This window comes from Rhyacophila brunnea, unplaced genomic scaffold, assembly GCF_057557595.1.
Source record: "Rhyacophila brunnea isolate RB1 unplaced genomic scaffold, BYU_Rbru_1.0 scaffold_20, whole genome shotgun sequence".
Taxonomy (NCBI): Eukaryota; Metazoa; Arthropoda; class Insecta; order Trichoptera; family Rhyacophilidae; genus Rhyacophila; species Rhyacophila brunnea.
Window position 1 is genome coordinate 7504554 of NW_028232860.1, and position 24500 is coordinate 7529053.

The 24500-nt window shown below is 33.6% G+C and overlaps 1 protein-coding gene across 2 annotated transcripts; it reads right to left on the reverse strand.

Annotated features, from left to right (window-relative positions):
- Positions 1-21064: 21064 nt before the first annotated feature.
- Positions 21065-24495, reverse strand: LOC147071143 (uncharacterized). 2 transcript variants are annotated; one of them, XM_085948204.1, is made up of 3 exons: positions 23094-24474; positions 22083-22170; positions 21065-21517 (listed from the first exon to the last, which is right to left on the reverse strand). In XM_085948204.1, exon 1 carries the CDS (start codon positions 24225-24227, stop codon positions 23184-23186), a length of 1044 nt encoding a protein of 347 aa, XP_085804330.1. In that variant the 5' UTR covers positions 24228-24474; the 3' UTR covers positions 21065-21517; positions 22083-22170; positions 23094-23183. The 2 variants fall into 2 exon arrangements, with proteins under 2 accessions (XP_085804330.1, XP_085804329.1); XM_085948203.1 differs by having other exon boundaries at positions 22083-24495.
- Positions 24496-24500: the final 5 nt, after the last annotated feature.

A 24500-nucleotide genomic window follows, 5' to 3' on the forward strand; every position in this document is an offset into this window, starting at 1 on the left:
ACGATAAGAACCTTATGATATTTTATTATATCACACAGAATATTAAATATAAATGACAACAAAAAATATACGTAAAACTAGAAAATAATATGAGCCACCACTGGGTTATTCATAACAATACAGCAAAATATAGTCAATTTTTAAATACGTTTCTTGGCGTAAAAGGCTACATTTCCAAGCAGCTGGATTTTTCCAACGCTTCCTTGATTGTTCTTGTTGAGATTCCGTCACACTAACTATTGAAACATTCATTATTAAAAGTAAAAAATAGTAAAATAATTGAAGCAAAATTATGACGCACACGAGAAAACGGTTTGTATGGAGATTAAAGGATTCGTGAAGTCATTATTTAAATCGCGGCATCTGATTGGCCGGTTACGCAGAGGGTTTTACCAGAACAAATTTATTTTCAGAGCGGGTTTAGTCAGTCTCCTCGATATTTATTTTGATTTTTTGAAGAAACAGAGGGATTTAAAACTCTCACCTAGAACAGAAGATAGGTCTTACGAAAGAGCTCCTGCGTACATTCATAACTATTTTTTTTGAAAAATCGCCCAGAGTGGGTTTTGTAACTCTATGCCTCAATTATTTATTTATATTGACTACTTAACTTGTGCTTCATCTGATGAAATTAATGCATTTATTAACAATGTTCATTGGTTCTTTGTTGCAAAATTGAAACAGTCGATAGATGAATGTTGGTTGGTTCTTAAAACGATAGATGGCAGTAACATTCACTTACACGTGTGGCACTTTTTCCTAACAAATTGGCTCTTGTGGGAACCACATTATATTATAACACTAGAGACCGACAAGTTTAACACGTTGAGGGTCGGTTTCTTGTTTCATAATACTGTACAATCATCCCACCAATATACCTCTATGAATTGTTCGGTAAATAGGATATCAATACTTTTTAAGTTATTATTGAAAGCAACCAATGGAAAAAGATAGACCACTATTTTCAGTTGAATGTGAAACACAATCTCCTCAGAACATTTGTTAGCCACCCAATTAATATAAGTCGATGCTTAGAATCCAGATATCAAATAATCCAGTGAACCAGTTGACTACTCCATAACTGACTCAAATAATTATTTAGTTCTCTTGAAACAAAACGTATTTATTTCCCAATTGCTGTTGGTACCGCCAAATCTTTTAAAGCTTCAGTTGCATCCTAAAAAACAAATGTACCAATTTTCACCTACCTTACACTTATATTTTGTTTCTATACTCAAAATGTGTATTATACTTGAATGAGAACAGTGGAGCACTTGTCATTTTTAAGACGTGTTCCAGGTTCTCAAGATTCAGAACCAGGGGTTCCAGTAATAAAAGGGTTCTCAGGGTCCTATCTCTAGCTTTGGTTGCTGTATAAGTTAAAAGTTAAGTGTATAGCACGTTTGAATTGCTGGCGGATTGATAAAAACTGGTCCACAGCGCAATGACTGGTGCACTTTCATGGAAGCAGTGTTGCCATATTTTCAAAGTGGAATTATAGTACCGAGCCTCCAAAATTATAGTATTTCGGCAAAAAATATAGTACGCGTTGAATAATTCTAAAACTTTTCTGCATTTTCCAAAAATTTCGCGTAAAGTAATTAACGTCACCTTTTTTTTAGACAAAAATTCAACTGTAAGGTGATTAACATCTCGTTTTTTTTAGACAAAAAATGAAATGTAAGGTGATTAACGTCTCCTTTTTTTAGACACAAATTCAAATAGAAGGTGATTAACGTCTCGTTTTTTAGACAAAAGTTTAAAAGTTAGGTATTTTAGTTCTCCCGAACAGCTTTAGCGCCATTTTTTATCTATTTTCCGAATTTTCAAAATTATAGTATTTTGGGCGTACTATACTTGTTTTATATCGTACATAGTACGCGGGCCAAAATTATAGTACAAATACTATAATTATAGTACGGTTGGCATCACTGCATGGAAGGCTATAAAAAAATATTTATAACTATACGTTTAGGGCCGTATGTATGAGATTCCCAAATTCTTTATAAGCTATTTAACCGATTTTCCATCGAATAGCTAATAACACTCTTTGTGACGTAAGCGATCTGACGTCACGCGCCATTAAAAATGGCTGCCTCAGCTGTCACTTTCAAATGTCATTTTAATTTTGCATTCATTGCAACAAACATTTGGTTTAGGCCCTTATTCGTTTTGTAGATTCTGTAAAACATTTGCGAACTTTAAAAACAGTTCCTAGTCGTGCTGTTTACAAAATACGTATAATTTTGATCCCTAGTCTTATAATCTAGATACCGTAAAACCCCCTAACTTCGCCCGGTTTTTTAACAGAAAGTCGTTTTGCCACCAAAATATCCACCAATATGAAGTCTTATAGATCTTATGAAATGCACAATGATAGTGTTTAATTTTATTTATATTGAAGTAATACCCTTTTCATACTAAATAATACAATAAATCACTATTTTTTATATAGACGAAGTTACGGTACGATTCCCTAACTTCGCCCAATGTGTTTTAGTAGGTACAATAAAAAAATATTGTCTATGGATACTCACGAAATCTATTAAAAAATAGCCTTAAGCAAATTCAGGTCTTATGCTTGAGACAATTTGACATATTTTAAAGAAATATCTACGTTGGCGAAGATAGGAATCACTTCAATGACTGTTTCATACAACCTACCAATTTACGCTAGGGCTGCCAAAACCCAAAGCATTATAGTATCATTTTTATGTGTTGATTTACATAGTAAATTTTTAATAAAGGAAATATGAGAAAAATTGTTAACTGGTGATTCAAAGTGATGAATAGTTTTTAGTCTAAAAACAATAAAAATAAAAAAAACACATTTATTTCAAGAAAATCGTTTTTTTGTGACAACCCTAAAGCCAGGGGAAGTGTAGGAACAAGTAGTTCAAAAAACATAGCCTGACATTGCATACTCAAATAATTGATGTTTTATTATAAATATCGGAAATCGCACGTTACATTTGGCAAGCAGACTATATCACTATATTATATTAAAAATATGAAGAACCTACCTCTACAAGATTCGTAGAAATCAGCAAAAGTTCAGAGGTATTCCGAAAAAATCTCTTCAAACCGGACTCGATAAAACGGTACTAACACAAACACGGCGAAAATAATGGCGGTTTGAAAATTGTGTGGTGACAGGACGAATATTATCTTTAAAATCGCCTCAGTGACTTAAAGTGGTGCAATAGTAAAAACATGAGTTTTTAGTGTTTAATTGATTTAGGTGAAGTTAGGGACACTTGGCGAAGTTAGGGGGTTTTACGTTAGTAGGTAACTGATAAAATGCCTCGCTTATTTCGCCTATTTCGCTTGCAATATTTCTCATGGAGACATAAGATGGACTTACGTAAGATTACGATAAAATATCTCCGCTAAACCACCGCAAAAATATGTATCTACTGCTGTATCTGGCATTAAAATATACAATTGTAAGCATTCTGCGTTCTTCAAAATATTACGGTACCACCTACCTACCTAGTTAATTATTGTAAGATAACTGTAATAAACAAGGCACAACTCTCAAATACACTGGAAACATCAATAGTAGCATACGGTGATTGGTATAAATGATAATATTATACAGAGATCATTACATATTATTGTCTTAAAGCATTTGCATTTTCTGTCATTTATTCTTATTCTCTTTTGACATCTCAATAATTGAAGTGAAGTTAGTCCAGTGTTGCCATATTTTGAAAGTGGAATTATAGTACAGTGACTTCAAAATTATAGTATTTCGGCCAAAAATATAGTACGCGTTGAATGACCAATAATTTTCTGCATTTTCAAAAAATTAAACGTGGGGTAATTAACGTCTTGTTTTTTTAGACAAAATTCAAATGTTAAGTCAGTGGTTTCCAAACTTTATGTTACTACGCCTCCCTTTTAAAAAATCTGATCTAGGCGCCACCCCCCCCCCCCGTATTTCATTAAATAATATAGACACCTTTTTAAATAGTCAACAATGTACCTACTTACGAATACAAAAAAAAAAAAAACAAGGTTTTACTGCTTATATTACATTATTTTTTGACGAATGTGCTTGTTTATTAGCACAATCAATTTCAATAGTAGTCAATCCAAATTCACTTCGTTCATTGACAAATGGATTCTATCATGGACTCAGCATCCTGAAGCGGACCCTCGGGTCAGGATTTTTCAACCACATATTTAAAATATTTAATAGTTCCAAAATAAAGCAGCACCGCAGGCGACTTTTTTTGCAATTAATAAAATAATGTGAAAAGTGCATTAGCAAACTAACCAAGAACTCAATAAATAGATTTTTGTTTGCTTTAATATATCTGGCGTAGAAATCATTTAAAAGTGGAGACATGGCGAACTTTTTTTTTGTCATTTTGATTTCCTAAGCTCCAATTTGTTATGAATGCCTTCACTTTGTCGTTTTAAATCAGTGAATGCATTAGTGGTCCTTGGATTGATTTATTCACTCAATTTTTTTAAAATTTCAACCAAATAGACAAGTTTAAAAACAAAATTATCGTTCCTAAACTAAATTAATTATGATTAATTAAATAATTAATTATCCTAAATTATGATTAATCTCACCAATTTATTTCATTTTTTTACGAGATAGCCATTGCGCTTCACAATAGTATAGAAGTGAGGATTATAAAATTAGTCTCCATATTTGCAGAAAGGTTTGAAAACAACCTTTTATAGGACTGTTTTTTTGTGTAGTTTATAACTAGCGGCCGTTTTATGAACTATGCTTTTGCAAACTGCAAACCTGTGGCTAACATCACCCTTTTTTAGACATGGGGATAATTTTTTTTTGCTTCTCACGGATTATTTTGACGTTGTTTTTCTTCTATTGGCACCTTTTTCCGATTTCTCAAAATTATAGTATTTTGGGCGTACTATACCTGTTTTATATCGTACATAGTACGCAGACGAAAATTATAGTACAAATACTATAATTATAGTACGGTTGGCAACACTGAGTTAGTCATATTAATATTCAGTATTGCCACCAAATGTATTCAGTGTTGCCACCAAATGGAAAAGTTTACTGGCAATACAACCTTTCGTACAGTAGAATAATTATAAAATACATGTGATAAAATAGCTGATAAATTATTTAAAGTACATAATAATTATTCATGTATAATTATTAAATTTATATGGTACCGTTCGCACACTTTCAGACACATTTACAATTTCAAAATTTTGAATTATTTATCGGGGAATGAAATTTTATAATACGAACACCATGACACGTCACATTCGTGACGTCACTTAACAGCTAATTACGTGTTTACTCATGCATACAAACGTGCAGTATATAGCCTATAAGGTTTTTGGGAATCTCATGCATACGACAGTACAGCGTTGCCATGTCTACTGAAATTTCAGTAGATCTACTGATATTTTTTGCCAATATACTGAATTTTTGATTTTTTTTCGAAATTCATGAAATCTACTGATATTTGGCTATTTCCCATATTTTTAAGTCAACGATGGTGAATTTATTAATAAAGTTGAAAAGATTTACGCACGCCTTTGTTGATTTGGATACACGCTTCTAAATTAACAAAGGATGCATTGTTACGCTACCCAATACCGGCATTTTAACCCACTGACATCATCATTGCTTATGCCAGCGCTCCATTGGCGAGCCAAAAGTCCGACGACAATAAGTCTTCAGATTTTTCTACGTTCTGCTACTGGCCAACAGACGTTCAACGAAACGAGTATATAATTAATTTGACGAGTAAAACAGTCGACTTTGACAGCATAGATAATATACGTATATCTGACAGTTAAATCGTGATGGCGTTAAATGATACCGACGTTTTATGTTTTTTGGGTTATTGGGTGGCAGATAATGTAATAACGAAGCAAAGGGTACACAAATACTGGGTGAAACATTGGATAAGGAAACGAACGACATTATCCCACACAAATTTAATACGAGAATTGCGTTTGCAACCGAGCGATTTCCGCAATTATTTGCGAATGTCGGAGGATGTATACACAGAACTGTATAATTTGGTCTCCCCATTTATTAAAAAAAAAATACTATGATGAGGGAAGCTATTTCTCCTCATGATAGATTATGTGCAACCCTGCGATTTTTGGCTGCCGGCGGAACATTCACTGACTTGCATTATAGAACTGCGATTGGAAGACAAACTCTGGGCAAGATAATTCCCGAAACTTGCCAAGTCATCATTGACGTTTTGAAAGGAGAATATTTCAAGGTGTGTATTATATTATACGTCATCTAATAAAGTTGGGCAAATTTACAAATATATCATTAACAAGTAGACATTGGTTGGTCTTATAAAGTGAACGTTTAGTGGATTGTTTTACCTATATAAATCATAGACGGCAACATCATAAGAATGGCAGACAAGATGCATTTGAGATAGGTATATATATAGTCACAAATAAGGCCATCGTTGACATGCTAAATATTCAATAGACCATTAGAATGCTGTACCTAGCCAGGACTCTCCATATAGGCTGTAAGCAAGCTGCTTAATTATTCCTGTTGAATGTATTGTAATACTAGTCATATTCTTCGAAAAGCAAGCATGGAATTTGATTTCTAAATGAGGCCACATAATAATATAGGTTTGCTAACATAGCTCAAATACTTACCATTTGTTGTATCGCTTAAGCTAAGGTTTATAGGCATAAAAACAAACAAAAAAACAAATATTTTTACAAGATATTTATTCATACAAAAAACATTAATTTATTATACCGGCTTTTGTACATTTTTGCTTAATATACGATAAACTGGTTGAGTATGAACAGTAGTTGCTGGCGTTATTTTGTCACTTTGTCCCATAAAGGCAACTTCATGCATCAGCTTCTCGGCCAGCAATCTTTGTCCCTGTGACATCGATCGTAGTTTCATGGCCATCATTTTGCCAAAAACATCAAATTCATCTTCAGTCTTGCTTAGTTTGTCGGTGATTAATTCTAACACTTTGTTGGCGCTATCATTCGATTTTTTTCGTTTGAACGATGGTGACTGGTGCTCTATTGCTGGACTTATTACTGGACTATTACTGGATTATTACTGGACGAACTGGTGCTCTATTGAGATTCGACCTTGGAGTAGTCGACAACGTGGATGTTGAAGGCGAATATTCTATCTGTAAATAAAATGTTGATTATTTTTTGTTGCAGTTCCCTGATACGCACGAAGAAATGGAGACGATTGCAGAAGAATTTAATAGTAAATGGCAATTTCCAAATTGCCTGGGCGCAGTTGATGGGAAACACATTGCAATCGTGCCACCTGCAGGCGCCGGCTCCCACTTTTATAATTACAAACATTTCCACAGCATTGTTTTGATGGCGATTGCAAATGCTAATTATGAATTTATTTATGTTGATGTTGGAACAAATGGACGTATTTCTGATGGAGGCGTACTGAGAAAATCTGATTTTTTCAAACGTTTAGACGAAGGCAGATTAAAAATACCTGCACCAAAAAAACCTACTGCTAATTCTGATGCACTGCCATTTGTTTATATTGGCGATGAAGCCTTTGCATTACGTAACGATTTCATAAAGCCGTATTCACAAAGGCAATTAAATCACAGTAAAAGAATATATAATTATCGGACATGCAGAGCCAGGCGAATTATAGAAAATGTTTTTGGCATTTTAGCTGCTAGATTCCGCATTTTTCAAGCTCCAATAAACATGAAAATTGAAAATATCAATACAGTTGTATTAACTTGCTGTGTGCTGCACAACTTTCTTCGTCGCAAATCAACACATACTTATACTCCTTCTCATGACCTTGATAGGGAAAATCCTGAGACAGGTTTAATAGAGCTCGGACTGAGGTCACAGGACACCTTAGCGCCTTTGGAAGCAACGACTAATCGGAACTCGACTGCCAATGCTAAGAAAGCGCGAGGAGATTTCGAAAAATATTTTAATACTACCGGGGCTGTCACATGGCAAGAAAGTATGATAAGCAATAGATAAATTAAACCAATGTAACAATTTAGTTAAAATGTTTTACCTCAATACAATCTTCGTTGTTTAACGAGTTGGAGTAACTCTCATCAGGAGACATGTTTTCCAAATCGTCCACCATGCTGGATATTGAGCTCGATTCTGTAAAACAAAATGTAAATTGTTAAAATACAACATAATACTCAAACTTGTTTTTTATTATCTCTCCCCTAAGTACCCATTCCTTCATACGGTTAATATTGATATTGGTATAATTGGTGTAATCCAGTATATCGGGTATTTTCAAAATGTGTTTTCCGCTGTATTCCTCATAACCAAACTGTACCATTAATTTTGATTGATGATTGACGATTTATTGATTGTCTCTGAAGGAACCTAACTCGAGCGATTTTTGATTTTATGATCATTTCTTTTCTTCTTCTTTCGACCATGTCCGATCATAATATGGACCTCCACGGAGTGGAGGTTTGTATTGACAGATTTTGTTTTAACGAGAAATGGATGTCAGCCACTTGCTCAACATATTAGGTCCATACTCTGACTCATACACAAATTGAAATTCAATGTGTACTTGTCAGACCCAGGATTTGAACCTGGGACCCGACCACGACTCAATAAGCCGCGCTTCCACCGCCATGATCGTACCTATATATTATTATTTCTTACCTACCTCAGCAAAGAATAAATAATTTTATTGTGACTAGAAATGATTCATAGCTGTATGTTTTAATTGCTTAATAGTAGCTAATCTAATGCGATGTCACTTTCAGAGATACGACAATGTCATAGTCTGCACGTGTATAATAAATAGCTTTAAAGCATTCCCTCGTACCTATATATTATTATTATTTATTACCTACCTCGGCAAAGAATAAGAAATTTTATTGTGACTAGAAATGATTCATAGCTGTATGTTTTAATTGCTTAATAGTAGCTAATCTAATGCGATGTCACTTTCAGAGCTAGGTACGACAATTTCATAATCTGCACGTGTATAATAAATAGCTTTAAAGCATTCCTACGTACCTTCCATTTGGTCGTTCAAGAACTCCAAATTTTTATAGTACCACAGTTTGGGTAGATAAACTGCGTCTGTGCCGGCTCCGCTTCGATATGATGTCCTTACTTTATTTCTCTCCTTTCTGTAACCCGACCTCAATGTCTGTATTTTCTTTTTAACATCGTCGACCCTTGCCTGCGGCTCCACCTTGATTAAAATCTCCAAAAGTTCCGCATACGCCAAGGACTTGGCATCACGATTCTTGTATAGTGGGCTGGTCGTCTTCCACAACGATGGGTTGTCTTTAAAACAATTAATAAAATCTTCCAAGAAACTTTTCGAATGCACTCGTAGATCTACCATTGTTGTTATCGATGTGAGATGTCCGAACACTTTGAATGACAGTAAAATAATGATGGCGCTGTCGTCCGTCGGCATAGATATAAATAATGTGACGGTAAAGCGTGGTGAACGTACGAATTTCAGCGGCTCGGCGAGTAAAATATCAAACATGTTTGAAATCCAACGAGCCTGGTCTGCGGATTAAAATGTCCGCAGACCTGGGGTGCTCCACGCGAAAAAAAAGTCCGAAGACTGTAAATCGTCTGACTTGCGTGCCAATGGAGCGCCGGCATTAGAAAATAATAAATTAATACCTACCTATTATTATTTATTACGTAAAACGTCACACCATAACGTAACATGACTCAATAATCATTATATTTTAATGCTATGCTATGTGTGACCAGCAAAAATAAAATTTAATGGGGATGAACAATTGCATCATTGTTAAGTGATAAACTGATAAGAAGGAAACCGAAGAACAAGAGACATTATTCAAACATTTCAATCATTGTTAGTACAAAGGGTTTTTGTCCACAAATATTTTTTTTAGAACGCAAAAAAACTTTTTTCTTCTGGTTTCAAATATTTTTCTTATGCACGTAAGTTCGAATGAATGATACTTTTTGGATCCGGCTCAGGTTACATAAAGTAAATTTGAACATTTAATTTGGTTAGGTATTAATTACTGAATAGCAATTTAAAATTTTAGGTCAGGTTTCTCAAGAACCTTTCAGCAAGTAAAGGTGAATGTACATAATTATATGATATAACAATTTATAAGTCTTCCGATTAGTGAGAGCGCCACATGCTGATTTTGATAGGTATATCATTCAATATTTTTTATACTGTGGTGAGCTTAGTACTAAAATCGAAAACCGGACAATTTATGGTGGCATATCTATAACTAAAACTTTCTCATGATATTTAGAATGAAAATAAAACTGAATAAAACATCGCGAATGGAGAGATTTCCTTTCTATAACTAGGAATTATTTTAATTACACCAAATAATGGGATCTCGAAACTCGAACAAGGAACAACTGGGTACCTACCTAGTACCTACTTTTTATAGTTTTGTTTTCATCAGATTGTTTAGAGTTTAGACAGTCGAAAATGGTTTCTACTGTGCCCTTAATTTTCATCAGTTTTATTCTAGCATTCTCCGATAGCAGCAGTTATAGCAATATTAAAATTATTAATACAAGTTCGTTAATATTGATACCTATTATTTTTGAACTTCTTAAAATATTTTTCCTGATTCATTTGTTATTCAGAAAACATTTTAAATTGTCCTTAGTAGTAATCGTGAAACCAGTGATATAAAAATAACTAGGTGCCTACTTAAGTGTAGTGATAAATCGTATTATAAACTAACATTATTTTGTGTAGAAAACAATAATAATGAAAACAAACAATAAATAAAACAATAAATATATGGTGATGAATAGTTTTATTATTGTTATTTTATTTCATAATTATTATTACAAGACCATAATATTCTAAAGTAGCATCAAGGTCGTTTGTTATCTGCACAAGGTGAGTTCTTTCCTTATTTTTAAATCATACCTATCTGATATACTTATTACATTTTCTAAAATCTACTAATATTTGTGTTTTCCATAATATTTGTGAGTAAATTCATGATTATGTTAATAGTAAACTTGACATGATTAATGCACTGAAATGAAATGAAATGCAATGAAAATTTGGAAAATAAGTTTGCAATCGAATATTTCTTGAAGCCCTCGCTAATTATTTTTGAACTTTCTGAATTTTTTCTTAAAAAAACGAGACGTTAATTACCTTACGCGGTATTTTACTCTAAAAAACGAGACGTTAATTACTTTACGTGTAATTTTTTGAAAATCCAGAAAAGAATTGGTCATTCAATGAGTAGGTATTCAGAATCTGAAATCTACTGATATTTTGTCAAATCTACTGATTTTTTTTGTCACATTCTACTGAAATTTTAAATTTTGACTTGGCAACACTGCGACAGTATGACATTTTCTATGGATTCCTCACTGACAAACATCTGACACAAATACATTGCAAAAGTATGCATTAAAACTTTTTCTCTCAATGGTGACGATGTCTTCACAAGACAAATTTAATATCCCTTACAGATCTTATATCATGAAATGTTGGTTGTTTTATGTACATCGTTTTTGAAGAATTGGTTTGCTATTATACTTACCAACTGAAATGACAACTCACCTTGTCAAATCGGTATAAGATCCAGTTGAAATATGTAATTATGTAGGTATTCATCGGCGGCCCATGGTTTGGTCCTTCAATACCAAAGTTCCATAATAAAATACGCCAAAAAAAAGAGTTCAGTAAAACCTCGATTATACGGATATAATATAACCACAATTATCAAAAAATATGTAATGCGTTTTTGATTATATGGATTATACTCAGTGGTGATTTTACTAATGCTACCATTAAAACCTAATTGAATGTGCATACTATTCAAATAGCAGCGATTTTACTTGTGCTATAATTGCATATCATTTTTCTATTATGCATATATCTTAATTCAAGCAGTCGCATCGAACAAAACATTGGAAACAAAAACACCAATTTAAATTCTCTTAAAATGTTGGCAAGTCAATAAAGATTAGAGGTGGGTTGGAAATACTGTCACCAGTTTGTGTACTCAAGTTTCGGATGAAACTACCCATACTAAGTATTTGTGGCCCAATAAACTTATTCCAAAAAACTTGTGATGATATCATCGCAAGTCGCTGTGCACTCGCCAGTTGGTAGACTTTCAACACTATTGACATTAAGGGGACGCTCTACAGAATTGCCCTTGAGAATTGAAAATATGATTTTTTTACATGTGGTCCGGAATTGTTGCTCTACTGGTAATATGCAAAGGTCGCCGACAATGCTTTGGTCTAAAGTAATAATAATGATCTCTTATTTAATTTAAATCATAACACTGTCAAAGTGTATAAAATATGGGGTGACCAAAAAATGATATCTTCTAATATACGTAAATGTTACTAAATTCAATTTGTTAATCAGGTGTTTGGTGGAAAACATTGCAACCAATATGATGGATAGCCACGATATAAACTTAATAATAATATATTAATAACGTTTTCACCTGAAATTGTCCGAGAGCTAAACATACGAAGGATGTTGAAATACATATCTACCTACATTTTTATTTCATGTGCTATCCAAAAAACATTATTAATGAATAGTATTTATTTTGAATATGTAAGACCTATTACATAACTATTTTAAAAAAATGGGTACATATTGTTTAATTCTAATGCATATTTAAAAAAAAATTAATATAGTGATGTCTGTTTATTATAAAAGAAAGTGACTTTTTATTAAAAGAAATGAAAATATAATTAATTATATTTTCATTTCTTTTAAAATGGAATTCTACCAAGTAAATGCTAACTCAATTAATGACTTTTTATTACTTACCCGATTAGTTTAATTAATTTAGTCTGACACTTTTACAAACAAGTAACGCAACTTTACTTTTAGTTGGTAGGTACATAATTATTAATTAATAAAAGCCAATGCAAGAAATAATTTATACTCATAAAAAATGGTCACCCATAGATTTTTTTTTATTCAAAGCTAGCGATCGCAGAGAACAAGACAAAAAAAACTGCCGACTTTATCGAATCAATCACCCAGGGCTGTCGAAGACGTCTTACTTGTTTTTATGATAAATTGTTTTTAATTGTGTGCAATTTGGCGGGAAAATATAATATATACAGTTGCTTACCATTCGGTTATCCCATGAGCTGGGTTTTGTTTACTCTTTTGCTGACATCCTACAGTTTTATCTGATATTATAAAAGTCACACAGTACAACAGTGTTTAAATCTAATATGTAATTGCACCGGTTTAATTAAAAACTATAACGAAATTAACATTTTAATGATTTACAGATTTTCCTATGTTATATCAACTTAATAGCAATTTTAATGAGACCAGATACATATGACGATATATCCAAAATACACATCATCAGATAATATGTGAAATATTTTGATAAGCAAAAAAATAAGAACAATACAAAAATAACATAACATAATCAGCTAGTCTTTTCATAATTATTTTAGATGAATGTTGTATGCCGTTTGACGCTTGGAAGTATGTAATTATTCCATCGGTACAGTAAGCTATTTTTAACTTTAAATTTGTAACTCTTTAAAACGTAAAATTAGATTCATATTATTTTGACAGCCCTGTATTCGTTCGGCCGGTTTCAGATTACGTCGCATACATGTTATGTTTGAAGGGAATAATAATAATGATATTCGTTCGACCGAGAATTGTAATTAATAATTATTGCGTTTCTTAAAATAAATCCCCGATGGTTAGAGGTTTTTGAGGTTAGACTGAATTAAAATGACGTCCTTTCAACGCTGAGGTTTATTTCTGACTAAACTATGAATGACCTTGTCCTGTTCAGCTGAGTCTTAAATGCGCGCGAACAAAATAGCACTTGAATATAGGTATATATTCATTTATTAGTCTATTGCGTTCGAATGTATGAATAATAATAGGTCATAAATTCTGTGTCGCAGCAGTGGTGAGATGACTCACAGGCTTAGGCTTGTTATATACCGCTCAAAACATGTTTAAAATTTAAAAAAAAATCACTTTTTTGTTAACAATAATATTGTAGGTAACCTAAGAGAAAAATTCATAAATTAAAAATTTTATAATAAATGGGACTTTTCGACAAGCGGAGCTCAGCGTATTTTTAGCGATTATATTGAAGCCGATACACAGTCATGAGTTCCCTGAGCCGATACGTATTTTAAAATACTAATAATATGGAGTTGGTTTTAGTTTCAGTTGAGTATGAAACACGCCAAACGATCTATACCATGGTTTCCCAAACTATGGGTCGCGACCCACCAGTGGGTCGTGAGCGAATATTGAGTGGGCCCTCGCCACTGTATACATGAATTTAAAAAAATAGGAAGTGATAAATTTGATAATTCATTCAGCTAAATACCGAAATAAATTGGATATATCAAACTCACTGCGACTAAAAGTAACTAAAGTTGAAGTTGATGTTAAAACTGTAATGAAGAAAAATAAGAAACAAATACATCCTTCCCATTGAAATAACTTTGTAAAATAACCTTGTAGGTGTAGGTATTTAAGTAATATTTTTTTTTTATTTAAGTTGTGTATCTTATTTCAAGTCTTTCATTCATATTGGTAATACTTAAATTTTTTTTTAATTTCAATTAGAATAAATAAGACAGCATTAAGTAGTTCCACGACTCACCACTAGGGAATCTGAGCATTACCAATATGTATGCCCTCTTTTCTCTAAGACAGTTAAGAGGTGGGTCCCAAGATTGGAAATTTTTGTTAGATGGGTCGGAGCCCAGTCAACTTTGGGAACCACTGATCTATACAGTATTCCAAATACTAGTAAGTATTTTGGAACAAGTTTATATACTAAGTATTTTTTTATACTGGTAGTGAATATACTTAGTGTTCAAAATCGACCAGTTTTCCCATCTCTAATAAAGAGGTCTTACTTCTAAAATACTATTTTTATTAGCATACATACATTTTAAATAAAAGTTTAGTTAGAAGATACACCTATAAGAACTTATACATTTTTGTAGACTTTACATGATTTTACAATAATAGAAACTGCCATAAATGTTTCCAGACCCTTCAAATGCAATGATCACATAAGCGAAAACACCGCTGCAATCATAGCATAACTGAAATCAAACCATTTATCCATGATCAAGTCTGAATAATGGAGGTGTTACTGGACTTGAAAATACACGATTTCTAACAAATGGTTTTATGCACTGCACCCACCTAGGAATGATGTACCTGCATGGCAGATTATCATTAAATCACACAATCGTTCCTATAAAAGGGAATAAGTATATAATAATTGGTGTATGTTCCATAAACGATAGTTCGATGAGATGGACATTTTAAGTGATCACACTTTACTAAATACACGTTTAATGGTATACCAAATATTACCAACCTTACTTGGAAAATTAATGAATACAAAACTTTTCAGAGAACCTTTAAACAGTACGTTCTTGTCTAGAAAACACATTGTACCCATTATCGGCTTTTCTCTTCCGCCACTCTTTCAAAAAAGTTAATTTGAATTTATATTACATAAAAATCATGGGTAAAAACCTTATTTACTATCAAACCATAATCGGCTTCCAATGTATGTAGGTTACAGAGTAATGGTTGTTAGCTCTAAATCAAACATATTGAGAAACATGTGAACTTGCCAGACGCCACTATATAAACTAGCTCAAATACATCAAAGAATTCCATAGTTTGCCTAATTGTAGTTAATTTACTATATAAATCAAAAAATCACTGATTTTACAAAAATACTGTACACTTGAAACCTATAAAGAATACAAGTATCTCAAAAGCTAAAATTTTTGGCTTACTTTATTATAAAGATCTGTAGCATACATTTTACACAACAGCTGCTGGCTCCCCATGTCATTCACTATTTCATTAATTTCTCCTTGTGTCCTGTAGAGCCAAAGACCTATTGAACATACAATTCATACGGTGTTCCTTTGATGTTTTCCTCATATGTATTACCACCATAATTTTGACATGTCACCCCATTGACTATTAAATTACTTATCTTTGACTGAAATGATTACAAGGCAGTACAATGTTTGTAAACAGGATGCCATGCAAGACTTTCGAATAGGCTCTTACTAAATGCTTGATTGGCTGTTTGATCCATTACTAAACTATTTGAACATTTGTGGCCAAATACAGGCATATCGACGTTAAGTTAGTCTTAATCAATACATTCTAATAAGAACACTAAATATGCTGTTCGTTCCTCTTATTTTCACGAAGTCGCTGGCATGAGGTTGAGCAAAAGTCCTTAAGTCTGTTTTTTAAATCACCTGCAATTTTCTCTGAAAAAAATAATACCTAATATTCTTTTATTTTACCAATTTAGCTCAGTTTAGTTTAGATGAATATGCACCAAACCCCGAGCAAATTAAGGGAAATAAAAAAAATGCAATGCTGTATTCTGTTAACCTTGACATAGAGCCTGCAAACATAAAATTTTATTTATGTCGAGTCTGGCTTGTCATATGAACAGAAGACCACTTACATCCAGTTTGGCCAACCATTAATAAAAAAACTAAATAATGGAAAAATAGATGTTACCATCGAATTATTAATCTCATTCAATTTTCAGAACGTTTTACCACAGATCGATCATTTTCGCTGAGCGGAGCCAAATGGGAGTCAACATTATATTACTACATTTCTTTAGAAGAATGGTTGTTAGCCATTTGCCCAACCCATTGCGTCCTTACACTGGATCACATTGAGAAAATGCATTTTTTCTTTCAGATCAAGCACATGACCCATGACTTCAATAACGAACACTAGGCTATCAAATGTGTAACTCCAAAAGTTAAAAAAATACATACGTGTAATCGTTTCAATCCATCTCAATGGGATTTGAACCGAGTACTGCCATTCACTAATTTAATGTTCTAACTACAACTGTGTCCAAACATCACAATATATTACCACAAACTGAATGTTTTTACGGTTCCATGCAATTCAGAATTCTCGAAGACTCATGTAATGGATTGCTTCGCTTACGACCAATCTTCTTATTATTTTTACCCAACCAAGAATCCATGATCACAGGAACCAGGTTATAGCTAAAACAAGATTAACAAATTATAACATTCGAGAATCATGTTATAATTTGTAAAAATATTTTTCTATCGCCCGAGTTCCACACAAACCAAAAGCGATTATATCTGACTGCAATATATTCTTAAGCATTCAGGAGCCATAAATTTCAATGCATAACGGTTTCATCGAGTTGTTTCAACCACCATAATATCGAGAAATCTTGTTCAGATACCAATTTGGCAGCCATTCTTAAACAAACATTCAAGGAGTGGGAAGTTGCAGACATCACAAACACACGCTCTGGATCCAAATGAATATGGCGGGCATGTGAAATATAATTATTATCTGCACTAGAATGAAGTATAATATAATTAAAATTCCATTATTACTACATTTTTCTTAGCTCATATTCTTATTTGTCCGGTACAAATCTTGCAATCGATTTTTAACTAACTTCCTGACTAGCTAGACATTTGAAACTTTTAGAATATATCAGAACACAATTCCAATGCATTCTTTTAGCCATCTTTAAGTAGAATTGAATTCATTTTCAGGTAATTCTGTTTTATATGAAAAGTTATTTCGATACCATTATCGGTTGCTAGGGGTCTGGGGTCCTAGAAACTAAATTGTTAATATATACGTGCGTTACTATGGAAATTAATATGACATGTCAAAATGTCATTTCAGTATTATTTCTATCAAGTACAATTTTTTTGATCATTTAAGCTAGTCAAGTCAAGTTTATATGATTCAACAGAAAATATAAAAACGTTGTAAGTATATAAAAAGTTATTTTTATCTGGTAATTATTTTATAAATTATTTTCCTGTCAGCATATACTATGGAATCTGTGTTAAGGGGCCCCCGTAAACGAGCATCAAAAATTGCTGATAGCCGATAGAATTGCCAAAAAAATGATGCAACTATTGCCAGTTGCTGGGCAATGTATGACCCGTCATCAATGTCGGGCAAGTGAAGCTGATGTATTTTGTGCGTACACGTGGCAACAACGGCCGGTAATGAAGTTTCTGCACCATATAAATAATCACATAAACCAATCTAAAATAAAATAAGGATTTGGATCGGGTCCTACTTCAACAAACGTTAAACAATACGTAATATAAAGGAGAAATTAGTGTTATTGATAATTATTTATTTTAAAACTTTAAAAGAATGTCAAAATTTGACGTTTAGTGAAATTTGACATTTGTGCAGCTTTGTAGTTGGCCTTTTCATAATAGGACCATTATATAGTTTGGATTCGATGTTCCATACCGGACGTAAATAAACCTCATTAATAAGCTCTAATACCCTGTCGTTTGTCCATTTATTCATTGTCAAAGTGTGAATTGACGATTAGTAATAATACCATAATAATAGTAATATGTTATAATAATAAATTATAGCAATGTATTGTCAAATCGGCTGTCACTAATGTTTTTATTGTTGCTAGGGGTGAGATCAAAAACAGAGATGCACATATGCAGCAGAGCGAGAATGAAATCGATTTATCTAGCAATTATTGCCGTATTTTCGATTGAGTTCGATATTCGATATACCGACCAACCATGCTGCCAGAAACAAAGGCAATAGATGTAAAGTTTCGGTAACGTAGACTACTATTGTCATGTTTTGCGGAACTATTAACGGCGACACAATTGCCGTAAAAAGTGGCTCGTTTACGGGCCCCTTTAAATTCCAACAGACATTACTGTCTCTGTGGTAGACATGCGTCGTTCATGTACGACTGTCTTGAAACACGCGGTCAGAGGCTTCCTGTCGTACATTAGATTTTACGCACATGCATCACGACTGATTCATGATGTCACAGCTAACAAACTACATTTCCATCCAGCCGACATCATTCGACAAGCATTACACTCTGAAAACCGGAGTGAACCAGAGTACTTTGTGAACGCAGAAATTTTGTTCTTCTGTGACTTGAATGACCTAATCAATCAAAATAAGACATTATATTATATAATTGACGTGACAGAAAAAAATGAGTAAACGATAGAAGAGAGACAGTAAGTAAGCCAGTATAGAATAACGAATTAACTGGAATATATTAATATTCTTTTGATAACTATGGAAATAAGCATAGTGTTGGCATACTGGTTGGTATTAAATTTATAAACAGAGAATATTGATTATTTTACTACTGAAAGAATATTAACTTGTAAGACGCGGAGCATTTAATTACCATGTAATTACCGCATTTAAATAACATGCTAATTATATCGAACGGCCAATTAATTAGTGTACAACTGGTGTACCGTCCGCGTGGAAAGGATCAGTGGCGCACCCGGGGGGGCCAAGGGGCCCTGGCACCCCCCAAAAATTAAAATTACCAGAATGATTTTAAGCATTTAAATTGAAAGCCAATAAACTATACCTTTGGGCTTAGACAAATAAAAACAGGGCAAAAAAATGATTTGTAATAATTCTCCAGCACCTTTTTTAGAAAAATTTCTTAGATTTTAATTTCTAACACAAAAATTTCGTGTTAGAAACCCAATCCCTAATGGAACTGTCAAAAAATTCTCGGTGTCCACCCGAATTCCGGAGTGGTGTAGGTCATGGCTGGGGAGGGCTGACAGGGCTCTAGTCTGGGGGCCCGTGTCAGGTTGACCAGATAAGTGATATAAACACACATCATAAATTAGCTTTAATAGTAAAAAAGTCGCCTGCGGCGCTATTATACTTCATGGCCATGAACATTTTCAATTACTTATATAATTGTGCAATATATTTTTTGATTATTATGTGTCAATACTTGACAGCTCCATTAATAAAATAGATGTATTAAAAATTGCCAATAATTCACTGTATAAGTACCCTTAATTTGACCTAAAAGACAATTTGAAAAACGTTAATGTAGTGTTTCACACTGCCTTTAATCTTAGCGGTAGGTAGGGGGCCCCCCAAATATCCTAGCCTGAGGGCCCGCTTCAGGATGTGGGGACCATGGTGTAGGTACACCGAGTGCAATAGACAAAAGACCAATAAACGAGAAATTAGGCTGTGAAGAAGAAAAAGAGCCTATAGGACTAATTAACATTCTCCTCCTTGGGCCCCCCCCAATATTAAATCCTGGGTGCGCCACTGGAAAGGATTAATAAATCATATAAAATTATTGTCATTTCCACTATTATACCATGATCATGCATTACCACAATGGATGAGTGGGAGAATGTTGGATTCTGAAGCAGTAAGTTCAAATCCTGTAGCTGCCAATTTCACAATTTGTTTATTTACATTGACTATAGACCAAACAGTTATAGTGGAACATGCAAACCAATTAGTAGGGGCGAGTGTCATCAGTGTTACAGTTGTTATCATGAACTCTTATGGATCAACAATAATGCATCTCTCATTTGGCACCCCTTTGAAAAAGCCTAATTTTCTGTAAAAACTATCGAACCTCACGCTAACGTTTATTAGTTAAAAACTATTCAAAAGGCAGCCAATATCACAGTTTGGATGCTTTGCCTGTTGCCTTCTTATACCTGATATGATCCGAGCACCCTGGCAATCCATGTGTAGCGAGAAGCTGTGATACTAGTAAGATTTGTATAGAAACCCGGAGACAGACAAAAATTGTGGCCGCACGCAGACAGCCATGATTATGAAGAATAGATGCTTTGAATCAAATTCATCTGGTGCCTTATGGTAGAATAGATCAATGTGGCTCGCTAAATCATTTAAATCTGCAACATTCCCAACACATACATTCTTTCTTCGTTAACTGATTTCCAATGTTTATACCAATTCACTGCTGACCTACTAATTACTAATTAATTACATTTAAATATCATGTTAATTATATATATATAAATATATATCTAATGGCCAACTAATGCAAACGCATCAGTCGCGTTGTCAGCACTAAAATGAGTTAAAACAATCTCTCGATCTGAACGGCTCTCAAAACAGATGGAAGATTTCCGCACACTTTCGGTAGAGGTCGGAGCTCGGCACTGAAACAAAAAAACTTTATAGTAATAGTGTTTTCAAGGGGATATAAAAGAATAACACAATAAGTTCAAAAAGTAAATCTTTATTACAACTAAATTTTAAAAACTAGTACAATGATTTCTCTTAAAACCTAGTAACTAGATTTTTAATGGTTGAACTACATACGAAATAGTTAGATTAATAACTGGAATAACAATCTACCTATACACAAGACTAACGTACCTATACTGTAATGTTCAAAAAGTCATCCGTGAATACCGTTCGAACAGTCATCAAATAATAAATGGAAAAATTCCAAAAATTTAAGCAAATATTTAAACCTATGAAAAGCGCCGATGTTCGGCTACTTATAATTTTTTAACAGCTAATGGATAATACTACACCAAATTTTTTATTATGAGAAAACACTTAAAACTAAGTTACATCTAATTGGGATAAATAAAAGCGATACAAGATACTTATCCTGTATAAATTGGAGAGATGTCTTAGAACACTTGCCGGGCAAACCACTTCGCTCGACTGAAAAACAAATCAACCCGCATCAGAAACTAAGTGTTCGTTTTACAATATACAGCAGAAACATAAGCATTCCATTTCTATTTTGCTAAAAACAACTTGTTAATTTAGAGAGAAAACAGATAGGTAAGTATAACATGATTAATGATAAATTTCAAAACCCACTAAGTATTGTAAATTCGCATCTGCAATAGTAGAATTTTTTAAAAATCACAAATTTTTGACCATGCTTCGATATGATGTATATTTAAAGGTAAAATATTATTTCTGCTCGAAGACTTTATAAATGCTATTGGCCCTCTTAACCATCTGGGCCCATGGCCTAGATCAAGATCCAAATAATCCCCCCGACCATGTCCGATCCTAATAGGATCATATGGACCTCCACAGAGTGGGGGTTTGTATTGACAGATTATCAGAAGATCCAAATACACATGTTAATTGACAACGCGTGGATTTGAAGGATTTTCGTAAGTGTAAACACTCATTGGTTACACCAGACTAAACACATAATGTGCAAGTGTTAATAGAAATGCAATGCTTGTAACAAAATGGCTGTGTACTCCACCTTTCTGGCGCGAGACGCAAAGGAAGAAGACACCCTTCTTCGTCAGAAGTGACCGTGTCTTCGTACAGCGGAAACTCAACTCGCCATCCTGAAAAGTTTCAACGTAATACTAGAATCTTCGTACAAATTATACAATATTATTAACAAGGCCTCAAACTATTGGAACTAAGAACAATCCTATTGGGAGCGATTCAACGTTATTTCATTTTTAATTAATATTATGAAAGAGAAATAAATTTGACTACTATAAGCATTATTGGAAGCTAGTTGAAGTTGAAAGCAATAAATTACATACTCCTTGGTTAATAATATATTTTTAACTGGAATGACAATAAATTAAATTAGTAAGTCAGAACCAAATGATTGAATACCTACATTGTTTACGATCATTTCAAAGACTTATTTGTTAAATAAATCCATTTTTGGATAAATAAGAATTAATTGAAACATAATCATCACCGGCTCTTATACTACATTATGTAAACTTAAATTAAGATTGTACCTATCAAGTACCCCGATTATCTAAATAAACACCAACTAAAATAAAATGAATAATTTGCAAAATGGTGGATCAAAAAAAAAATGGCAACACCTACAGGAAGTGATGTTTCCATGTTATCACTGTTTTGCTTATGTCATTTCACTTTCATATATGCATAGCGTCATTATTTAGTTAATTTTACATAACGTCGACATTCTATGAATCAGGAACTTACGTACCAGTTACCAGTTTGAAGCCCAGTTATTTACATTTATAGGTCAGTTTAGTAACCATAGTTTATTGAAAAAATAGTCCATTGGTTTCGGTCACGTTAAATTTTAAAGAGACAATTTTTTTTTCAATCAAAGGTATTTACTGATAAAATGTTTATTTAAGAGTTTATTTACGAACGTAACTTGACACACTACAATATATACCTAACATTGCAACGGCGTGCAAATTGCTGTGTTAATCAACCAAGTATATTAATTAATATTAATGAAATGTCATAATTAAAAATTGATACAGACAATTTACGTGCATTCACTTGCGTTCTGGATAACTCTGGAACGAGTTTCATTGTTAGACATGGCTTCTTCAGGGCCGACCAGAACACAGTCTCAATGCTCCCAATTCAAAGCTGCTTTTTCATTACATTTCGAACAGAACTCCAATGAAACTTTCTGGTTAGAGATGTGCAAACACACTCCCACATTCACGGGTTTAAAGTCAGGGAACATATTCAAGGAAGACGAATATGTGTGATCGGTCACCGTGTTATCGTGTAGTTTAAGATATGGTGATTCCACGGATGCAGGTTCGTCTTTTTCCAAAGGAATTGAGGCAAACACGTCGTCATCTATGCTGGAAAATTGAGGTAAAGCGATATCGTCAAAAGAAAAATCATCATCAGACAAGTAAGAAGTGATATCAAGATGCAACGGTGAAGACGGTTCGGATATTGGCGAATACTGGTGACACGGAGACATGGATGAGATGGAAGTAGGCGGGGTAGGAATATGTCGGTTGCTATTAATTTTGGCTATTTTATTTTCCTCACGAATAGACGTCCAAGGCTTCGCTTTCTGTGGTGGACTTATGGGAAGGTTCTTCTCTTTAAATTCAGTGTCTTTGCTCCAACAATTTTTCATTGATGTCGTCACCGGAAGGCCTGTGTTGCCGTGGACAGAACGCAAAAGTAATCCAATCTCTTTGGTGTTTGCCAAAACGCTCTTTAAATAATTTATCTCTTTTTCCAGGTCCGTGATGTAATTCGACTGAGTTCCTATGGTTGTACGGATCTTTTTATTTTCCGATTTCAACGACGCCACCTGGTTTTCTAGGTCGCTCATGTACATCTTCTTCTTAATTCTGTTTTCACGGGCTAGTATAGCGTTCCTAGAAAAGCACGATTGCTTTTTGTCCAGAAACTGCGGCTTCAAGCCATTACGATTTGCAACGTCCCGGAAACGTTCCTCATCGTAAGATGGTGAAATAGTCGTTTGTCTCGTCATCTTTTTCGACGCTCCACCGTCAGCTACATACACATCCTTCTGGATATTCCTTTTTTGCCTTTTTACTGGTTTTCGCTGAACATCATCTTCGCTATCGTCGGAAAAACTATAAACTCTTGAACGAACGTTTGCAGAACGTTTTGTCGCCATTTTGTTTCACAACACAAACACCAAAAACCCCGAAATTAAACGTAGTAGGTAGGTAAACGAAAATTTTTAGAGCTTAAATGTTTGTATCATGCCACACATTAAACTGAAATTACACTGAAAAAACGGTTATTTTGACAAGGTCACAAAATATAATTCAGCAGAATTCTATACACTGACACTGACGTATTACAATACAACGCATAATGCAGATTACAGGGCACCCTCGCGATCTCCGATGAAAAATGAAATGAAAATGATGCCGGCAGCCAGTGT

Coding starts and splice junctions, on each gene's coding strand:
- LOC147071143 (XM_085948203.1), bottom strand. CDS start 24,227: ATGGCGACAAAACGTTCTGCAAACGTTCGTTCAAGAGTTTATAGTTTT.